The sequence below is a fragment of the Schistocerca piceifrons genome, chromosome 1, assembly GCF_021461385.2.
Source record: "Schistocerca piceifrons isolate TAMUIC-IGC-003096 chromosome 1, iqSchPice1.1, whole genome shotgun sequence".
NCBI classification, from domain to species: domain Eukaryota; kingdom Metazoa; phylum Arthropoda; class Insecta; order Orthoptera; family Acrididae; genus Schistocerca; species Schistocerca piceifrons.
In genome coordinates, this window is record NC_060138.1 from 809733845 (window position 1) to 809754786 (window position 20942).

General features: G+C 39.4%; 1 protein-coding gene across 1 annotated transcript; it reads left to right on the forward strand.

Annotated features, from left to right (window-relative positions):
- The first annotated feature begins 4428 nt into the window (after positions 1-4428).
- Positions 4429-5085, forward strand: LOC124775320. The gene is made up of 2 exons (XM_047250157.1): positions 4429-4637; positions 4725-5085. Exons 1-2 carry the CDS (start codon positions 4429-4431, stop codon positions 5083-5085), a joined length of 570 nt encoding a protein of 189 aa, XP_047106113.1.
- The last annotated feature ends 15857 nt before the right edge of the window (positions 5086-20942 follow it).

Below are 20942 nucleotides of genomic sequence, written 5' to 3' on the forward strand. Positions count from 1 at the left end.
TGAACCGACACCTATTTATATGTAGCTGTGCACCTCTGTTTTGCTAAACGCGCCACTCCACGTAACGTACTCATAACGCTTATGTTGGTTGGTGGGCCCCTTCTGCCTGTGACTTGCGCCATGCAAACCGCTGCATGCGCTTTTTCCGGCGGTTCTATGCCCCTGTGGCCTCTATTTTACTTCGCAACTGGTGGTGAGCGTAACTGATTGTAAACAGGCCTGCTGAGCATGTACTCGTAAATGAGCACAGTTCCATTTTATGTTACAAGATGAACGACCACCAGAGCGCATTTGTATAGTCCGTGTTTAGTATTGTTACAGTGTCTGGTAGGGTATAGAAGGGACGTGAACAGCGTCATATGTTGAGTGATCACTGTGAAGGACATTGGTGTGCTGAGTAAAGGTTTGAGACATAATTATCAGTTCCTGGCAGAATCAGAGGAGCCTCATTGTAGGCCTCCATGCGGCCGGCTGTTCGACTCTTGAAATATCCTGATATGTAGGGAATTCGGATGTGGAAATGTCCCGATGTTGGAGTGCACGGAAACTTGATGGCAGCATAAATGTCAAGATTACAGTTGACCACGTATGACCGCCAAAACAGAGGGTCACTGTAATGTGTATGAGGCACATCGCAATCCCTTCACATCTTCCTGCCGAGAACAAGTAATGGACGTGCTGTAATGTTGTATGTCATCTTGCATTATTGATCGGAGACGATTTTTATTTATTTAATCGTATGACTGGGGCCCCCCGTCGGGCAGACCATTCGCCAGGTGCTGGTCTTTCAATTTAACCCCACTTCGGCGACCTGCAGTCGATGAGGATGGTAGGATGACGATGAGGACAGCACAACACCCAGTCATTGGGGGGAGAAAATTCCCCGACCCAGCCGGGAATCGAACCCGGGCCCAAAGGATTGACAATCGGTCACGCTGACCATCCAGCTACCGGGGGCGGACATCGGAGACGATCAGCAGCCATAACAGAGAATTGCCGCTCCATGCTTAGGTTGCCGTGGTATTGTGTCAGTGAGACACATATCGCTGCTGAATGCCGTTGCATAGCGTTCAGTGATGAATTGTGTTCAGTTCTATCATGGATGACAAACGTCGGCGAGCATGGTGATGACTTATGTGGAGGTTCCTTTCATCTATTATTTTGGAGAGGTACAGTGATGCTACTTCTGGTGTCACGTTGTGGAAGCTATCGGCTAAGACTGCAGATAACAGCCAGTAGTGGTTGAGCGAACTCGGACGGCACAAGGGTACGTCACGGACGTCGTGCTTCCTCCTGTATTACTTCTCATGCGACGGTATCATGGTGGCATTTTTCAAGTCTCTGTGGACTGTCGGTGTGGTTTCGACGCACTCACGTGGCCAGCAGAGTCCCCTCATCTGCCACAGTAGAGCACGTGTGGGAGTAGTTCGGACAGCAACACCGTTCCGGGCCAGTATCGAGGTATCAAGGAACAGTTACAACACCTGCTTCAGGATACGATGTCGTTATAATATCCCACGATAATCACTGAAAAGTCCATGCAAAAATGAAAACTACTCACGTGTTTGGGAGAAACCTTTTTTATTTTTCGACATAGTCTCCTTTTTGACTTAAACATCGTCCAACGCTGTTCAAATTTGTTGATCCCTTCCGAATAATAGGAATTGTCCAAATCTGCAAAATAACTGTTACTTGCTGCAATCACCCCCTCGTTTCAATAAAATCTTCGTCCAGCCAGCCATTTCTTCAAATCGAGGAAGAAATAGTAGTCTCAGGGAGCCAAGTCTGGAGAATAGGGGGGATGTGAAACGAGTTAGGTTTCTATTTCCATTAATTTTGCGACAACAATTGCTGAGGAGTGTGCTGGTGCATTGTTGAGATGGAAAAGGACTTTTTTGCGGTCCAATCGCTGCCTTTTTTCTTGCAGCTCGGTTTTCTAACGATGAATAATATGCATAATATGCTTATTCGATGAGGATTATCCCTTGCGAATACCAAAAGACAGTCGCCATAACCTTTCCGGCCAGAGGAATGGTCTTCGCCTTTTTTGGTGCAGAATCAACCTTGGTAACCCATTGTTTAGATTGTTGTTTGGTCTCAGGAGTATAGTACTATGTCCATGTTTCATCCACAGTGACGAAACGACGTTTAAAATCCTCCGGATTCTTCCTGAACACAATACTTGCAACACTTCACACGATTCCGTTTTTGGCCAAGCGTGAGCAACCGTGGAACCCATGTTGCAGATAACTTTCTCATGTCCAAATGTTTATGCAAAATATTATGTACCCATTCGTTCGAGATGCCCAGAACACTAGCAATCTCACGCACCTTAACTCTTCTGTCATCCAGCACCATATCATCGATTTTATCAGTGATTTCTGGAGTCGTAACCTCCACAGGGCGCCCAGAACGCTCAGCAGCACTTGTGCCCATATGGACACTCCGAAAAAATTGAAACCACTTATAAACTGTTCTAATCGAAGGTGCAGACTCACCGTAACCTTTATCAAGCTTGTCTTTAGTCTTCTGAGGTGTTTTGCTTTTCATAAAGTAATGTTTAATCACCAAACGAAATTTCTTTTTCGTCCATTTTTTGACACTCACTCGACTTCCTTGATTCAGACGAACGCCAAACACAAATAAATAGACCAATATGGCTGTCACTTGGTGTGCGTTCATTCCAAAGATGCTGTTAACCAAACATGACCTCGACATGCGCCGGTGGTGCCATCTCTCGGACTTCGCACGGACGTTTCAAACACCCCTCGTATATCCAGGCCAGAGGTGGCGCAACATCACTCTGATAAGTGGGCTCATATTGCCAAGTTCTTTACAAATTTGTCACTAATTTGTAATCGCTGATACGTCACACGCAACCCGTGAAGCTTCGTTTCGTTTTCTTGTGTTCTTCTGGGTGATTCACTTGTTTCTAAAGAAAAACGAAGGAAGGAAAATTGGGTTTAACGTCCCGTAGATATCAAAGTCATTAGAGACGGAGCACAGGCTCGGAGTGTGTCAACGATATGGAAGGAAATCGGCAGTGCCCTTCTCAAAGGAACCATCCCAGCGTTTGCATGGAGTGATTGAGGCGAATCACGAAAAACTTAAATCTGGATGACTGGATGCAGATTTGTGCCGTCGTGCTCCCCATTGCGAGTCTAGTGTGCCAACCATGCGCCACCTCGCTCGGTTGCACTTTTCTTTTTTTGTCGAGCGGTGTATGTTACTAACTTTCATCACCAGGTACCTTACGGCTCTAATATGTATGCAAAACGTCTTTAAGCTATGCAACTATTGATTAAGTCTGTGTCAGAGCAATGCAGTGGTTGACGTTCTAGCTTTCAGACTTGAAATTTAATGTAACAACAAGGAAAAATCAAAATTTTATCAAATCAGAACAAAGGTGCGAATAATGTATCAGCGCAATTAAATGGTTAATTGCGCATTATTAATTAATACTTTTCGCCATTGCATAATCTTATCTTCATCTGCGTCGTCCAGAACTACATGGATACTCTACAAATCACACTTAAGTGGCTGCAAAGGATTCATCGAACCATCCTCATAATAATTCTCTATTATTCCACTCCCGGACAGCGCGCAGAAGAAACGAACACGTATATTTTTCCATGTGAGCTCTGATTTCCCTTATATGATTATGTAAGTGATTCATATTCGCAGAGGCCTCACTAGAAAACAAAAACAATGATAACATTTTCACCAAAATGGAGGTAGGGTAAACGACCCTATTATTGGCACCCCACCAGTAATTAGCATTTTGTAATAAGGAAATTTTTAAGTTGGTAGTGCTGTTTTAGAAATAGATGAAGACCTCTGTTTTTGCTTGTTGCGCTGGATTTGTTTCAACGCCTTCTGGGAACTGGTCTGGCGGGAAGCTGACCTGAAGTCGATTGTTGTGAAGTTGCCTGTCCAAGAAAGGATTTTCTAAGAGGTAAGTTAAGAAATACTGCCGTACATTAAGTGCTGTAATTGTGTGGACATCTCATATTTCAAAATCATGATACCATGGTTATCAAATACAATCAGTATGGAGTTACTAGAATAAATTGAAACATTCTAACCTCAAAATTGTAGAAGTTTAAGCTTTGCAAATAGCTCGATTTTCCAAAGCCTGTAATTCTAATTATTGGCACCAGGTGCCAACAACTGGTATTTTGCATTGATTCACTTTCATAGTGAAATTCATTTTAATCTTGATATGAATGGGAAATAAATGTAGCTGTAAAAACAGCAACTTCAAATGATAACTGTAACCAGTAAATGGCACTGTGCCAACAAGTAGAAAATTGTGTGCCAATAACTGGAAAATTATGTACCATGACTGGAAAATTATTAGGCAATAATTGACATTGATTTTAACATTTCCCTGCACCTCTTTCATTATAGAAGTAAACTGAATGAAATATGGGTCCCAGGCGAAAAGATTCATACAGTGAAGAAAGACTTCAGAAAGCACTCCAAGAAGTAAAGAAAGGCATCTCATTCAAAGCAGCGTCCAGAATGTACGGGATTCCCAGATCAACATTACAATTCCGGCTGAGTAATAAATATACCAAAACATCCCATGGGCCAGCACCTATACTGAGTACAGAGGAGGAAAACACCCTTGTTTGGTGAGTATTGCTACCCCTGTAGATTGACTCATTGACAATTTTCAAGCTAATTCATTATATCTACAATATTCTTAATTATCTTTTCAGGTGGATCTTTGAATGTGGTCGGAAGGGATTCCCACGGCGAAAACAAGATATTCAGGCAAGCGTGCGAGAATTTCTTCATAACAATAAACGTACTAATCCTTTTAAGGATGTCACCCCTGGTAACAAATGGTATTCTGCCTTTTTAAAAAGGCATCCGGAGGTTTCTGAAAGAACACCTGAAGGTGTAACTGCTGCAAGTGCTTGTGTTAGTGAACAAGACGTGAGAGGATGGTTTAGGTCCACAGAAGACCTCCTTAAGGAGGAAAATGTATTTGATGTGCTGTCATGTCCAAACCGTATTTTCAACGGTGATGAAACTAATTATGTTCTATGCGCTAAGGAAGATATTGTACTTGAATGAGATTTTCACTCTGCAGTGGAGTGTGCGCTGATATGAAACTTCCTGACAGATTGAAACTGTGTGCCCGACCGAGACTCGAACTCGGGACCTTTGCCTTTCGCGGGCAAGTGCTCTACCGAGTTCGAGTCTCGGTCGGGCACACAGTTTTAATCTGTCAGGAAGTTTCATATCGGCACACACTCCGCTGCAGAGTGAAAATCTCATTCTGCAAACCTTCCGCAGGCTGTGGCTAAGCCATGTCTCTGCAATATCCTTTCTTTCAGGAGTGCTAGTTCTGCAAGGTTCGCAGGAGAGCTTCTGTTAAGTTTGGAAGGTAGGAGACGATATACTGGCAAAAGTAAAGCTGTGAGTACCGGGCGTGAGTAGTGCTGCGGTAGCTCAGTTGGTAGAGCACTTGCCCGCGAAAGGCAAAGGTCCCGAATTCGAGTATCGGTCGGGCACACAGTTTTAATCTGTCAGGAAGTTTCATATTGTACTTGCACCCACAGGCTGTAAAAATGTCTATGAAGTAGAGAAAGGTCCAGCCAAAGCTACTCTCACTGTCATGTGCACATTCTCAGCAGATGGAAAAATGTGCCCTCCAATGATAATTTACCCCTATCAGAGAATTCCTACCAACGTTATCAGCAAGGTTCCTGAAAAGTGGGGCATCGGGAGAAGCGACACTGGATGGATGAAATCTGAAGTTTTCTTCGAGTTCATAGCTAGCGTTTTTCATCCATATCTCCAAGAAAATAACATCCTACGACCAGTAATTCTGTTTGTTGATGGGCATAAAACCCATTTAACATACCACTTGAGCAAGCTGTGTAAAGATCTTAAAATTATTCTGACATCTTTGTATCCCAATTCTACACGAATATTACAGCCTGCTTATGTTACTGTCTTCAGACCTCTCAAAAGTGAGTGGAAGAATGCTGCATTCACTTGGCAAACAAACAACGGTGGAAAAGCTATAACTAAAGAGGACTTTGTACCAATCTTGAAAGAAGTGATTGAAAAAATTGACCTTGAAAAAACAATTAAAAATAGTTTCAGAGCTACCAAGTTGAACCCATGGAACCCAAATAACATTGATTTCTCAAAGTGCTTGGGTAGGAATATTTCTAACCGCAATAATATTAACAGCAACAGCAGGAAGTCAGAAATCCTGCCTCTTCCATACCGCACTTTTGTTCAGGTTCTTGGAGAAGAGAAAATAAATGAATTTGAGACTATACAGAATGTGACAGAAAACGCTCATGGAGAAGATTTCTTTCTTCTATATCGGCTATGGAAATGTTATCAAAATGAAAACCAAAAAGAGGAACAGAAAGCTACTGAAATCACACCAGGTGCCAACGTGTCCCTTTGTAGGGAAGCAGCCTACTCACGCTGTAGTAAATTCACATCAGTTTCCATCGTGTGCCAGCCAGTCTGCTGTAACTAGCTCTGACGTCATAAATGTTGCGCAATACCTTAAAATCAAGCAAATGAACTAAAACTTTTCTAGCAGGTCAGAAATAATACTAAATTAATGTGTGTTAAAAATCAGTTCGATAACTTCAGCCATTTCCGAGATTTGGACGTTTTTCTGGAAAAATCATTGGCGCAACAGAAAAGAGCTAGAGACTTCAAAATTTATATTTAGATTCATCTTTCATAATGATTTAATAAAAACAGTACTTTGGATTTCACAAATTAAGACTTTAGTGGAAATTCATGATTTTCTGGTTTTCGTCTCAAAACTGAAGGAAGCAAGATAGATTAAGTAGGCTAGTAAATAAGGCTAGGATGTTTAGATTTAAATAGGTTGGAGGTCCGCTATGATTATGATGATGTGTAAAGTTTCTTTTTAATACCTATAAAATTATAGCGATAGCGGATCTCAAAAGGGGCAGTTCAGAGCTCATCTGCTGCGTGCAGGGTAATTTAATTAATTCTCTCGCCCAAAGTATTTAACTTAGCCACGTAAAAATTTTATTATCAATACTTACCTGCGTGCTGAATGTACGTTTAAATTAAGAGCTTCTTCGGCCATCAGCCAAAGAAGCTATAAATTATTATGTAACTTGAAGTGGTGCGTTACTAGCCCAGCGGCTAGTCGGGAGAGCGGATGTAATCAGGCGTTCCCTCAGCCGTCCGCACCGCGGCTTTATATATAAGAACACTGCGCGAGGAAGCAAGGCCCCAGTTCTCTCCAGACGCTGAATGACACGCCATCTGTGTCGGTAGTCGCGTCGCATCAGTGTATCTGCTACAAACAGCCTCGGGTGCCGTATAAAGTTACTAGAGATATGCGAAACCATGAAGACATTTTATGTGAAGTACTAATTCTGGGATGATTTCATTAACTAGCTTCAGTTTGCGTATTGTCGTATTTTTCACGTGCCGTCGCGGGACAGACATTCTACCAAAAATTTAGCGTGGCGTTTGATGAAATATTTTCATCAAATTTTGGCGAGCATTCTTTTTAACATTTGATTCGGACATTTATAGTTGCATCAGCGCATTAGACTCTGAACTGTTCTGTTAGTTAGGTTGTAGGGATACTTGTGGTTTTTATTAATGAATTTCAGAATATACTCAACTATTTTGGAAAACCGTTTTTGATTAGAAATCCCGGACAATCTCCTAATTCCTCAGAGCTATAAGCTGCAGCTATAAGAACATTCTCAGGTAAAGTGGGCACTAGGATATCTATTTACTGGCTCCAAGTTTTATTAAATCACTTTCTGGGGGTCACGGAGTAAATAGAGAGCCAGTGTTGAGAACGGCAAAAGACAGCAATAACAACATTCAGAAAGCTAGAAACTGATTCAACATGCAAGCGTTTATCCAGCTATAGATTTAATTATTATTACAAACATATCCGCCGCCCCACATATGGTGCATCGGCCGGGAAGTGTTTCTACAGTCTTTTTATTATATTACAAACTTACACATCCGCCGCCCCACATATGGTGCATCGGCCGGGAAATCAACTAAGTGAAAGTGATTTTTAACTATTCGGATTCGCGAGTGAAATGCGACACGCAACTGAGAATAGAACAGTGAATGTGTTACGTGTGTATGTGGACGACGCAATTGGATTAACAACGCATCTGGATTGACGGAGCTGGCACTGAGTCTAGCGGTGCTGCCGGCATCGCGAGAAGCCAGTCTCGCCGCACCGCAGTCGTCCGCTGGAGCAGCCGGCGCAGAGCCTGCAATTGCGGGCCACGCAAACACACAACAGCCGTCGGAGAGCCGTCTGCAGTTCAACGTGCCACGTCGCATCAGGAATCCTGGTACGCCGCGCCGGCAACGCCATACGTCGTGCAGAAGGAACTAAGTTAAGTGAAAAGCTGTTAAAAATTTTACTAACCTGCACTAAAAGACTGTCGGCGATGGAACCGCCAAAAGAAACTGAGTTTAAACTTAAATTAGAACCTATGTCTGTTGAGGGAACTGTAAATCCAGACAACGGTTCAAGTGTAAATATGCATGAAAGTAGTAATGTTAAAGTGAAATATGAAGTATTGTCTCCTGACAGTAGTGTGGGAAGGGGCAATGATTCAATAATAGAGACACCTGTAGTAAAGCGGAAAGTAGAAATGGTAAATTTATTGGATGATAGTTTCTCTGATGAATTAAAAATGAAACAGTCATCAGAGATGGTAGAGTTTAAGAAGGAGCAGTTAGATATGACTAATCAATCAGAAGTTTCATGTAGTTGTGATGATTCTGATATTGGAGCTAGTTTTTCGTCACCTGAGTGTGATAAAAAGCCAGCTCGTGAGCAACCCAAAGATGCTGGGGCTGTTGATTTAAATGTTATATTACAAGCAATAGCTGCCAGCAATGCTGAATTAAAGTCTGAAATAACTGAGGTCAAAAGCAGTAATGCTGAAATGTCAGCCAGTAATGCTAGAATGAATGCTGAATTAAAGTCTGAAATTGTGGCCAGCCAAACAAATTTTAATAAACGATTGGAGGTAATGGACGATACCTTCAAGGCTGGTTGCAATAAGTTGAAAGAGGATCTCGACAGTTTGAATTATAAAATTGATTACAATCATGAAGATATTAAGAAAAAGGTTGCTCAACAGTTTTCTGAAATGTATAAAACAGTTAAATCCGAAGTTGCTGAGGTTCGCAAAGACTTCCAAATGGAAGATGCGAAGCTGGAGCACAAGTTAACAGAAAAGATCGAGGCGGAATCTGAACTGTGCTCAGATAGATTTAAAGATGTTAATATTAAAGTAAACATATGTCAAGCAGATGTAGATGCAATTAAAACTGACACTACTCATATTGTGCAAAGAATAGATAATGTTGAAATGAAAGTAGAAAATATCAGTACTAACATTGCTAAGATTGAGAGTAAAGTAGCTTCAGTAACTTCTGGTAGTGGTAATGTACAACAAGTTGTAGCTGCAAACGCCGCTTTTATCGGGTGTCGGCAGTTCTTGCGGTTCGATCCAGATAAAAATATCCATCCGCTAGATTTCTGGAACGATTTTGAAGATGTGATTCCATCAACTTGGTCTGAGCGAGAGAAAATCTCATTTATTAGAAGCCATTTAGCAGGTGACGCCATGCGTTGGTCAGCTGATGTTATGTTGAAATGTAAAACATTAGCGGAGTTTAAAACAGCTTTCATTAATGAGTATTGGTCTAGCAATAAGCAAAATGAAGTGTTGAGAGAATTTTGGAGTGGGAAACGCTTCAATGCAGGCAAGGAATCAATTAAAGAGTTTGCTAGGTCATGGATTTCACGTTTGTCACATTTGGCGGAAAAGCTAAAACCAGAAATGATTATACTAGGTCTTGAAGCCAAACTGCCGTGGTATTGGCAAACTAGAATTATATCTGCCCCTAGAGACAATCTTGATCGTTTCATTGAGTATTTGGAACGTGTAGAACGTGTTGCTGCCAATGAGGAGCAAGCACGTAATAACCGAAATGCCAATAATAATAATAGTAATTTTAGGAACGAGCAAAATGGCAATGTAAACATCAGAACAGTAGGTGCTCGCCATCCTAAGAGAGGTAGGAATTGGGGAAATAATTATCAGAACCAACAATGGCGTCCAAGGGATAATAATTTTGTTCCAAACAGAAATATGCATGTAAACAACAGTACGGAAAGTAAGGCTATGCCAGCTAACTATAATGAAACTAAAGGAAACAGTAGTAGGCCGAGGCAGGAAAACTAGTTCCCGTCTATGAGGACACTGGCGCTCACCAGGCGGTTACTTTTCCTATGCCAGTAGTTAAGGGAATTGGTAAGACAGATCAGAATACTCAAACTGAACATGTGGATGAAGAGTCGGTAGCACCTAAGGATACAACAGAAATATTAGATCACTCACAGTATTTGATAGATACCGTGTTAGAGACGCTTTCTAAGTGGGAAGAGAAAGAGAAGGCGCAGCAGTGTAACAGTAGGGATGAGCTACAAAATACTGAATTGACATGTGAAGCAGCAGAAGAAATTCATGCTTATATTTACGATGAGAATGATGTGCTCTTATCTAAAGTGCCTGTGCAGGAGGTTGATAATGTACTAATAGATTTAGGACAGGAGATAAGTGGGAATGTAGAGGGTAGGTTGTTTGGGGTCGATGAACCCAGTAGCTGTGACCAGTTGTCACTTGAGAAGGAAACCGACGATAATGGTAAAAGTGGTTTGGCTGTAACTAGTATTATGCCATGTCTGGAGGCGCAGAATCGCTCAGACTACAGTAATTTGGGTCATGTTCAGCAAACTAAATGTAATGAAGTCGTGCGGTGTTTCGATTTAAAATTAATAGACCGACTGGAAAAGGCAGCTGAAAATGTAATTCAGGAAACCCCTACACACTGTGACCTAAATGTAATGAAGACAGATGTCGATCACTTTAGTTGGAGACAAATCCAAAAGGAACTACTAGATGAATGTGAGGAACCACCTGTACAACCTAGAATAAGCTACCCTATAATAATAGCGAATATGTTGGGTATCAATGTACGTTGTCTCTTAGACAGTGGAAGTGAGGTGAGTGCAATATCTCAGTCCTTCTTTGATGCGTTACCTGGTAAGGACAAACTTACAGTAATGAGGGTATCAGGACTAAGAATAATTGGTGCTACTGGCAAGGTGTCAAAAACGGTAAAGCAAGAAGCTTTACTACCCTTTAACATTAATGGTAATTTAATTGATCATCCATGTTTAATTGTAAACAATCTTAGTATTGAGGTTTTAATTGGCATAGATTTCTTGTCGAAATATCAGAGTGTTGTTGATTTTGAAAGAAGCCAGTTAAAAATGGTCTTGCCAATAACCGGAGTAATTATAGTACCTTTTAGTGATAAACATGTAGTAACTGATCATGAAACTTGGGAGCTGCCTATACGAGTTCTGAAAAACAGGAGGTATTGGGACGAGGATGTTAATCTTAATAACAATAAGTTGAACACAGAAGAAGAAGAAGAAGCAATTATTTTAGACAAAATAGAAACTAAATTGCAGGAAATCGATAAGATTTCAGCTAATCAGAAGGAAGAACTGAGACAGGTTCTGAAAAGGCATCATAAAGTATTTTCAGATCGACCTGGCAGATTCATAGGTAGCCAATGAATGCTGTAGGGAGGAGGTTGCTCTATAACCTCCACACAGTGTGGCAGCTGTGCGGTCCCAGCTGTGTGAGATCTTCTTTCCTTTTCAGGTCTCACTCACTCTTCATCTTTCCTATCTACAAAATTTCGACATCTTCTTACAACACATAAAAATTTCTAACTGTTCTTTACAGCTTTAAACCAATGAATGCTGTAGGGAGGAGGTTGTTCTTTAACCTCTACACAGTGTGGCAGCTGTGCAGTCCCAGCTGTGTGAGATCTTCTTTCCCATTTCAGGTCTCACTCAATCTTCATCTTTCCTATCCCCAAAAATTTCGACCTCTTCTTTCATACATTAAATTTTCCGGTATGGTTGTCAATACAGCTTTAAACCAATGAATGCTGTAGGGAGGAGGTTGTTCTGTAACCTCTACACAGTGTGGCAGCTGTGCAGTCCCAGCTGTGTGAGATCTTCTTTCCCTTTCAGGTCTCACTCACTCTTCATCTTTTCTATCCACCTAAAATTTTCTAACTCTTCTTTACAGCATTAAGCTAATGAATGCTGTAGGGAGGAGGTTGTTCTTTAACCTCTACACAGTGTGGCAGCTGTGCAGTCCCAGCTGTGTGAGATCTTCCTTCCCATTTCAGGTCTCACTCACTCTTAATCTTTTCTATCCACCTAAAATTTCTAACTCTTCTTTACAGCATTAAACTAATGAATGCTGTAGGGAGGAGGTTCTTCTGTAACCTCTACACAGTGTGGCAGCTGTGCAGTCCCAGCTGTGTGAGATCTTCTTTCCCTTTCAGGTCTCACTCATTCTTCCTCTTTCCTGTCCTCAAAAATTTCGACCTCTTCTTTCCAGACATGAAAATTTTCTGTCATGGCTATCAAGCCATGAGTTATGTAACCATTCTATCTACCGATTAGTAAAAAAAAAAAAAAAAATACCTAATGTGACAAACCTAATAGTGACAAACAATAGAGAAGTATGACGTAATTAAGATATAAAATGTATTTGAGTAACAATTATGTATAGTACCCTGGTAATATAATAAGTACAAAGTGTTGTTTTATTGGAAATGGTCCACCAACAGTAATTTAAAAAGATATATGAATTCATGTACAAGCAGGATCTGAAGTGGTAGTGAAACCTAGTGTATGCATTAGAGCTAACTAAGAAATAGTAAAAGAGATTGCTTAGTGTTAGGAAAAATATGCAGATAAGTTGTAAGATTAAACTCACCTGGTGTAGCACGGAAAAGCAGTGTAATGGAATTGGGCAGTGTTTGTGGTTGAGACGTGAAGGACACGTCCCTGAAGTATTTATAAGGTTGGAGCTGGCCATTATTTTAGTGTAGTGTGTGACAGGATACACCTACACATATTGAGGTTATGAGTTGGAGGCGTGAATGCGACCATAGGTACCCTTATGTTAGATGAGACAGAGCAGCTCATGGTGTCCTATAGGTTTAAGGAATTTAGCATTACGCTCGTCCATAATTATTTGATGCAGTTTAGTGGTAGGTCCGAGAGAGACTACCTGAGGTTTCAGCGTCCGATTGAGTGGAAATGGATTGCCACGTGAGCAAACTGATCAGCTGCAATACACTAAAGATATGAAATAAATGTGCTATCCTATGCTTTAAATATTAATAGAGTGAGTGTTAAATAAGTACATACACTAGCAAAATAAATAAATAACATACTGACAGACGTAAAACATTATTTTAGCTCCACATAAATACACTTCAAAGTAAGTAAGTACGTAATTGCAGATGTGGAACTGACAACAGCAAAGTACCAATAAGTGGATTTAGTAGTCAACTAAACGTAGTGTGTTTTGAACACTCAGAACTGTACTATTACCAAAAGTTACTCACATGTACATGGAAGCTGAGAAAACAACCACTAATCATACTCATACTATCTCTAAGAATAAAGTAATCAAAGATGAGTCAGTTAAGTAAATAAGATGCAGATTTGTCAGGAATTTACCGAGCATTGATTCAATGTTCTGGCCCAGAAATAATAAATTCAGATTAAATATGATTCATGATTGTATGCCTTGAGCATAGATTTTCTCTAGTACATGACTAAAGGCGTTTTGGGCCATTTGTTTAACGATTTTATGACAGTTAAGTAACTGCGAGAGTAATACTGAAAAAGTTCTGTTAACTTTGTTCCAGCAACATACTGAAGGATAAAATGTATATATATCCCCATTTCATTGTGACCCACCCATAGATATTAAGTGAACAGAGTCTGAGGCACTCTTTTTGTTTGTTCTACAGGACAAACCAGATAATGGCAGCCTGGTAGCTGCGTGAAAGCGTGGAGTGACTTGGACACAACTCACAGTGACCCCTCCCCTTTCCCCCATGTAATTTAGAGAGAACGTGAAGGACGCACACCATAGCAACTTCCCCTTCTCTACCCTTGTGAATGGAAGTGTAGGACGCCAGCCAAAGCGGCTACAACCACGTGTGTAAAAAAATTATTTGTGAACTTTTCTTTCAGGTTTAGAAAAGACTGCTAAGAGATAATCATCTGTTTATGTGTCATGTTATTTTCTTTGAATTTGTGTATGTAAAAATGTATTTAATGTAGTTAAGATTTTTATAATTTTTCAATTTGTATGTGTTTGTTTGTCTAAGGCAATATGTATGCCAAAATATTTCATTGACTTTGCTTTAAAAATTTGAGTAATGACATTGTTTAAAAGGCAGTGAACATGCCTACAATTTAAATAATTAATGTAGGTAATCAGTTTTCTTTAATGTTTCTACAGGTTTATATTTCAATTTTGAATTTTCATAGGGAGTTAAACTGTACTCTTGCTTCCCTTTTTGTAATTAAATTTTTTTTTTCATTCATTAACATTCATAAACAAAAAATTTAAGTAGAGGGTGATGTAGGGAAGCAGCCTACTCACGCTGTAGTAAATTCACATCAGTTTCCATCGTGTGCCAGCCAGTCTGCTGTAACTAGCTCTGACGTCATAAATGTTGCGCAATACCTTAAAATCAAGCAAATGAACTAAAACTTTTCTAGCAGGTCAGAAATAATACTAAATTAATGTGTGTTAAAAATCAGTTCGATAACTTCAGCCATTTCCGAGATTTGGACGTTTTTCTGGAAAAATCATTGGCGCAACAGAAAAGAGCTAGAGACTTCAAAATTTATATTTAGATTCATCTTTCATAATGATTTAATAAAAACAGTACTTTGGATTTCACAAATTAAGACTTTAGTGGAAATTCATGATTTTCTGGTTTTCGTCTCAAAACTGAAGGAAGCAAGATAGATTAAGTAGGCTAGTAAATAAGGCTAGGATGTTTAGATTTAAATAGGTTGGAGGTCCGCTATGATTATGATGATGTGTAAAGTTTCTTTTTAATACCTATAAAATTATAGCGATAGCGGATCTCAAAAGGGGCAGTTCAGAGCTCATCTGCTGCGTGCAGGGTAATTTAATTAATTCTCTCGCCCAAAGTATTTAACTTAGCCACGTAAAAATTTTATTATCAATACTTACCTGCGTGCTGAATGTACGTTTAAATTAAGAGCTTCTTCGGCCATCAGCCAAAGAAGCTATAAATTATTATGTAACTTGAAGTGGTGCGTTACTAGCCCAGCGGCTAGTCGGGAGAGCGGATGTAATCAGGCGTTCCCTCAGCCGTCCGCACCGCGGCTTTATATATAAGAACACTGCGCGAGGAAGCAAGGCCCCAGTTCTCTCCAGACGCTGAATGACACGCCATCTGTGTCGGTAGTCGCGTCGCATCAGTGTATCTGCTACAAACAGCCTCGGGTGCCGTATAAAGTTACTAGAGATATGCGGAACCATGAAGACATTTTATGTGAAGTACTAATTCTGGGATGATTTCATTAACTAGCTTCAGTTTGCGTATTGTCGTATTTTTCACGTGCCGTCGCGGGACAGACATTCTACCAAAAATTTAGCGTGGCGTTTGATGAAATATTTTCATCAAATTTTGGCGAGCATTCTTTTTAACATTTGATTCGGACATTTATAGTTGCATCAGCGCATTAGACTCTGAACTGTTCTGTTAGTTAGGTTGTAGGGATACTTGTGGTTTTTATTAATGAATTTCAGAATATACTCAACTATTTTGGAAAACCGTTTTTGATTAGAAATCCCGGACAATCTCCTAATTCCTCAGAGCTATAAGCTGCAGCTATAAGAACATTCTCAGGTAAAGTGGGCACTAGGATATCTATTTACTGGCTCCAAGTTTTATTAAATCACTTTCTGGGGGTCACGGAGTAAATAGAGAGCCAGTGTTGAGAACGGCAAAAGACAGCAATAACAACATTCAGAAAGCTAGAAACTGATTCAACACGCAAGCGTTTATCCAGCTATAGATTAACTATTATTACAAACTTATACATCCGCCGCCCCACACCTTTCTGATGAAAATCTGAACATTTCAAATCCACAACATGCCTCGAGTGAAGAAGCTAACCAGAGTTCATCAGGAAAAGATGACACAGAAGATACGCCTACAGTAAATAAAAATCCAACCAAATCTATAAACGAAGTGCTTCTTTGTCCAGATACGCCAAAAAGGAAAGGAAAGCGACGAGTGGAACGAGTCCCATTTGTTTTAACCTCAAGGAAGTGGAATAACCTGCACAACGAAAAGGTAAAAATGTAGGAGGATGCCATGAAACAGAAGGAAAAACCAAAGAAGGAAAGAGAAGAGAAGAAAATGAAAAAGCAAGCTACTCAACAAATTAGTAAAAAGAAGAAAATAAAGAGAGATACCAGCATTCTGACAGAGCTGACATCACAAGCTAAGCATTCAGAGGTTGAGAACGCATCTTCTACAAGTGGTTGCATAAGGAATAAAGAAAAAGAGTTTCGCGCAATGTGCTTCAAATGTACAAGAAGTGTTTCTTCCAAGAAGGGATATGAATGTAATAACTGTAAAAAACTTTTCCACTCTACATGCATCCCCAGTGGGCATCAAATACATATCCCAGATGATTCAGATGATGATCTCTTTGAATGCCATAATTGTTACATGGTACATGATAGTGACAATACTGATGCCTTTGATGATGAAAGTGATTTCTCCGAATCGGTGGAATAAATTCTTACTGCTTGCATTGCACAAAGGAATAGTACTCACACAAAGGAAAGGACTGAGAACAAACTCAATTTGGTGTTTCTGTAATTCATAGTTGTATTTGTGTAGAGTGTTATGTAATTTTACTGAATTAATAAACTGATTCTCAGTTTTTCTTTATTTTCTTAATTTTCACCTTCTATTGCATTACCAAGTATCAGGAACAGCTTGTGATAGCAAGTTGTGAGTAATAATATTATTAATAATAAGTAAAGCAGTTATAAATTGGGGGTGCCAATGACTGGTAATGTGCATGCCAACTACTGGAAAATTGTGCCAATAACTGGTAAAATTATACATATTTTTAAGCAACTTATTTCACATGGAAAATAAAGTATAAAACTTTCGTACTTGTAGTATAATGTTACTTTAATATTCTAGTATGTTTTGTGTTAGAATTATACGTCAAGCAAGGAAAGTATTAAGGATACATAATTTACCCTACAAACATGTTCTTAAAGTGCCAATAATTGGGTGGTTTACCCTACTGTGCTTCTCTCGGAGGGATTTGTACTTTCTCACATACAGATGGACGCTGTTTTCATTCTCATTACAGCTTTTCTTCTGGACTTCCTACATCGATAAACAGATGAGCGGATGATAGAGCACTCTTTGTGTCCAGTCATACATTCCAGTGCTCTTTCTTTTAAAGGGCCTTTGCTTCAGATGAAAATTAAATTACCAGAATACTCGTTTTCTTTCACAGTCTTTTCAAACGCAATTTAACTATCAGAAAACTTATTTTGAATGAATACATATCTGTACAATTTCTTTTACAAATATTCTGAACACAACAATTCCACCGCAAATGATACCGTTATTTTCAATTAAAAGGAATTGAGGTATTAGCTTTAACCAGTGACATAAAGACAGTGGCTACTGTGACATAATTTCATGGTGCATATTTTGAATTGATTTCTATATTACTTGTTTCGTTGTCATAATATTTAATCTCAGCTGTGTATCAAAAAAGTAATATTTTATGCTTTGGCTGTCATATCAGTCATCTTTATTGCGAAATATGGAAGAGGCTGCAGGTCCAAGTACTACACCTAATTATGCTGCTAACTGGGAGATTTTTTGAATTTTCGATCGTCATATTCCGAATATCCGTTCCGCTATTTACAACAGGTTGAACAAATTAGAAATCCGATTATCCGCAGACAGTATAATGTGTATGTTAATCATTTTGATGTGGTCCAGATACATACATATATCCGTTTCGTCTCTGTGTATCGCACACTCCGCTTAAACTCAATTTCCTAAAGTTTATTTAGCTTTACCAGCTTCATTTATTATAAGGCAAATATGTTTTTATTTAACGAAACTCCGCTCCAGAGTGAAAATCTCATTCTGGAAATGCTTTTATTTAGTCCGTACCGTGTGTTGCAGTCTCCAGCTGTAGAGCATTTTTGTGAAGCTTTATCCGTTGTCTTTCCCATAGATGCTTCTTACATTAATCTGCAGCTTATCGTAATAGTACATTGTGTGTTTCACTTATTAGTGAAAATAATTTATATGGTTACAGTTGTAATATCTCTGTATATTCGATGAATTATTCTGATACAATTCTACCCTTGAATGACGTTTACTACTTTTCTGTCTTCATACTCACAGAATCCATGTGCAAAGTAGTTTCTTACAATAGCTATGCCATGAGCGCATAATTATTCTTTGTAGTACTCTCTCTGGTGGTTGTTAGAAAAAAAGCTTCCAAGATTGTCTTCGTGCCGATTAGCCTGAGCCTTGTTTGAAGAATTGTAATCTGAATATTGAGATTCATAACAAAAGATAACTGATACGAAACTGTACGATTAAAAGGGAAATATATATATGTATTGCTCCTTCGTACAAGAGGTGTGTAACACTTTACACTATTTGACATTTGAGAATTAATGATGTTCATCGATATATTATGTAGTTGTTAATCAGAAGAGAACTTCCAAAAGACTGGATACGAACCTGCATTTAATAATCCGGGAGCTCCATTACTTCTTCGGAAGGTTAAACTTCATGAAAGCCAAATATACGCTTGATATGAGGTTTCCCGACTGATTGTACAACGCTCCCAAAAATATGAGGTACTTTATTTGTACAGATTAGCAGGCTGATGCAAAGCATGAGCAAGCAGAGAAGAAGGATCATCGGCTGATTTCATTCTAACAAGTAAAATTTCTGAATCATCTTGAGTGACTGAGTTATGACTGTGTTGACTGCTCGAATGAATTGAGAACTACATACCTACATAATTCCATAGATAGGAGGAAAAATTACAATGGCGACCGTGACAGGACTCTCTTCGATTGTTATATAATGTATGTATTTTTTGTTTCATGAAAACCAACGAGAACGAGAGGTAACTAATCTGAAGAGAGATTTGGTGCCCATATTAAAAGATTGCTGATACCAAGGAACGATTTCAACTATCGGACCTAACCTATACTGCAGAAAAATGCCAGATAATTCCAATTTTTACATTTTGTAGTTAAAATAGTTTGAAATTACTTTAGAACGAACTTTTTTCCACATAGTAGTTACATTGTAGAACCGTATATTGTGTGATTTTCGTATCTAGACATTGAACTTTATACCATCTGTGAAGTAGTTTGAAAGTTAAGTGTGTCTACGACAGGAAATTTGAAACTGTATTTAGTGGCTAGCACCTGATATTGACAGTTATTTAATGGTATTGACTAGAGTGGCGTTTAAAATGTCACTGAATCAGCAACGAGACGTGCAACAGTCTTCAGCTGTTTGCTCAGAAGCTGTGGCAATGGATAGCAATTCTGAAACTGTTGTGGCTAGCGGTAGCAATATAAATAATCCTGCTGGTTCAAAAAACATTCATACAACAGCTGATCAGACTGTTATTGACCCATTAGTTGTTATTATGCAACAGCTGTCTCTATTAGCCGAAAATGTGTCAAACCTTGCGAAGGCTCAAGTAAAAATTAAACGAAATTTTGCAAAAGGCCAAGCGGAGGTAATACGAGACTTATCCGTTATACAATCTGAAGTAAAACGAGACTTATCAGCCATACAAAACGAACTCCAAAATCAATTAGCCGAAAATCAGACAAAATTCCAAAATCAATTAAGAGCAACCTTTACCGAATTAGATCAGAGATGAAATACCCAGACACAGGAAATAAAAAACAGGCAGAAAGGGCCGAACAGAATCTTATTGCTCAAATTGAGCAGGTCCGCCAACAATGCCAAGAAAACAATAGTAAATCAAAAGGTGAACTAACCGAATATGTATCCGTCAAAATTGACACGATACAAAAACAAGTAGAACTGTTTCCTCAAGTAGTACAAGCTCAAGAGGACATACAGTGTTCCGTAGCTATGACACCAGAAACTATAGAATCCCAAGATAATCTAAAGAAGCAATTTGACGAAGTAAGGAAAAACAGACGACAGTGGTGAGCCGTGGCGCGGCTCTCGGGCCCAAGACGCTATCGATTACTCCTCTGGTTGAGGTTGGCACTAGTAATGGTGAAGCGAGCGGCTATTTTAGGAACAATAAGAATTTTAATCGATATAATCCAACGTATGGCAACACAAGACAGTTCTGCCAACACCAACAGAACAACAACAATAACTACACGAATCAAGCAAGACAATATAGTCGGAATTCACCACAACAACCGTTAATCACTGACGTAGCTGAAGAGACAAATACCCATCGGACCAACAATCAGTCAAACTAAACATGACCGCATCGTGCCCCGGAGGAGCGGTGAGGGGATCTGTTAGGGGCAAAACAGTAAAATTACAATTGTTAAGATATAATGATGTTGAGCTGTGACTGAAGAGTTAACAAAGGATTTAATAACGTGTCATAATGACAGATCGAGTGTTCCGCTATCGCAAGTATTCGTTGAAATAGAGGAAGTTCCAACGAATGTGATATTAGACACCGGCGCTTCTGCCAATATCATCTCAGGCGCTCTTTTTAGGAGAATTATTAGGAAGAAGAAGGTACCAATTTTACCGGTACAGAACTGCAAAATCTTCGGAGCTTTTGAGCACGCTCTCCCAATGTCGATATACAAACACAATTAGAAATGAAAATTGGAAATATAGCAATAAAATGCACGTTCCATGTAGTGGAGAAGTTATTAGTGGACTATATTCTT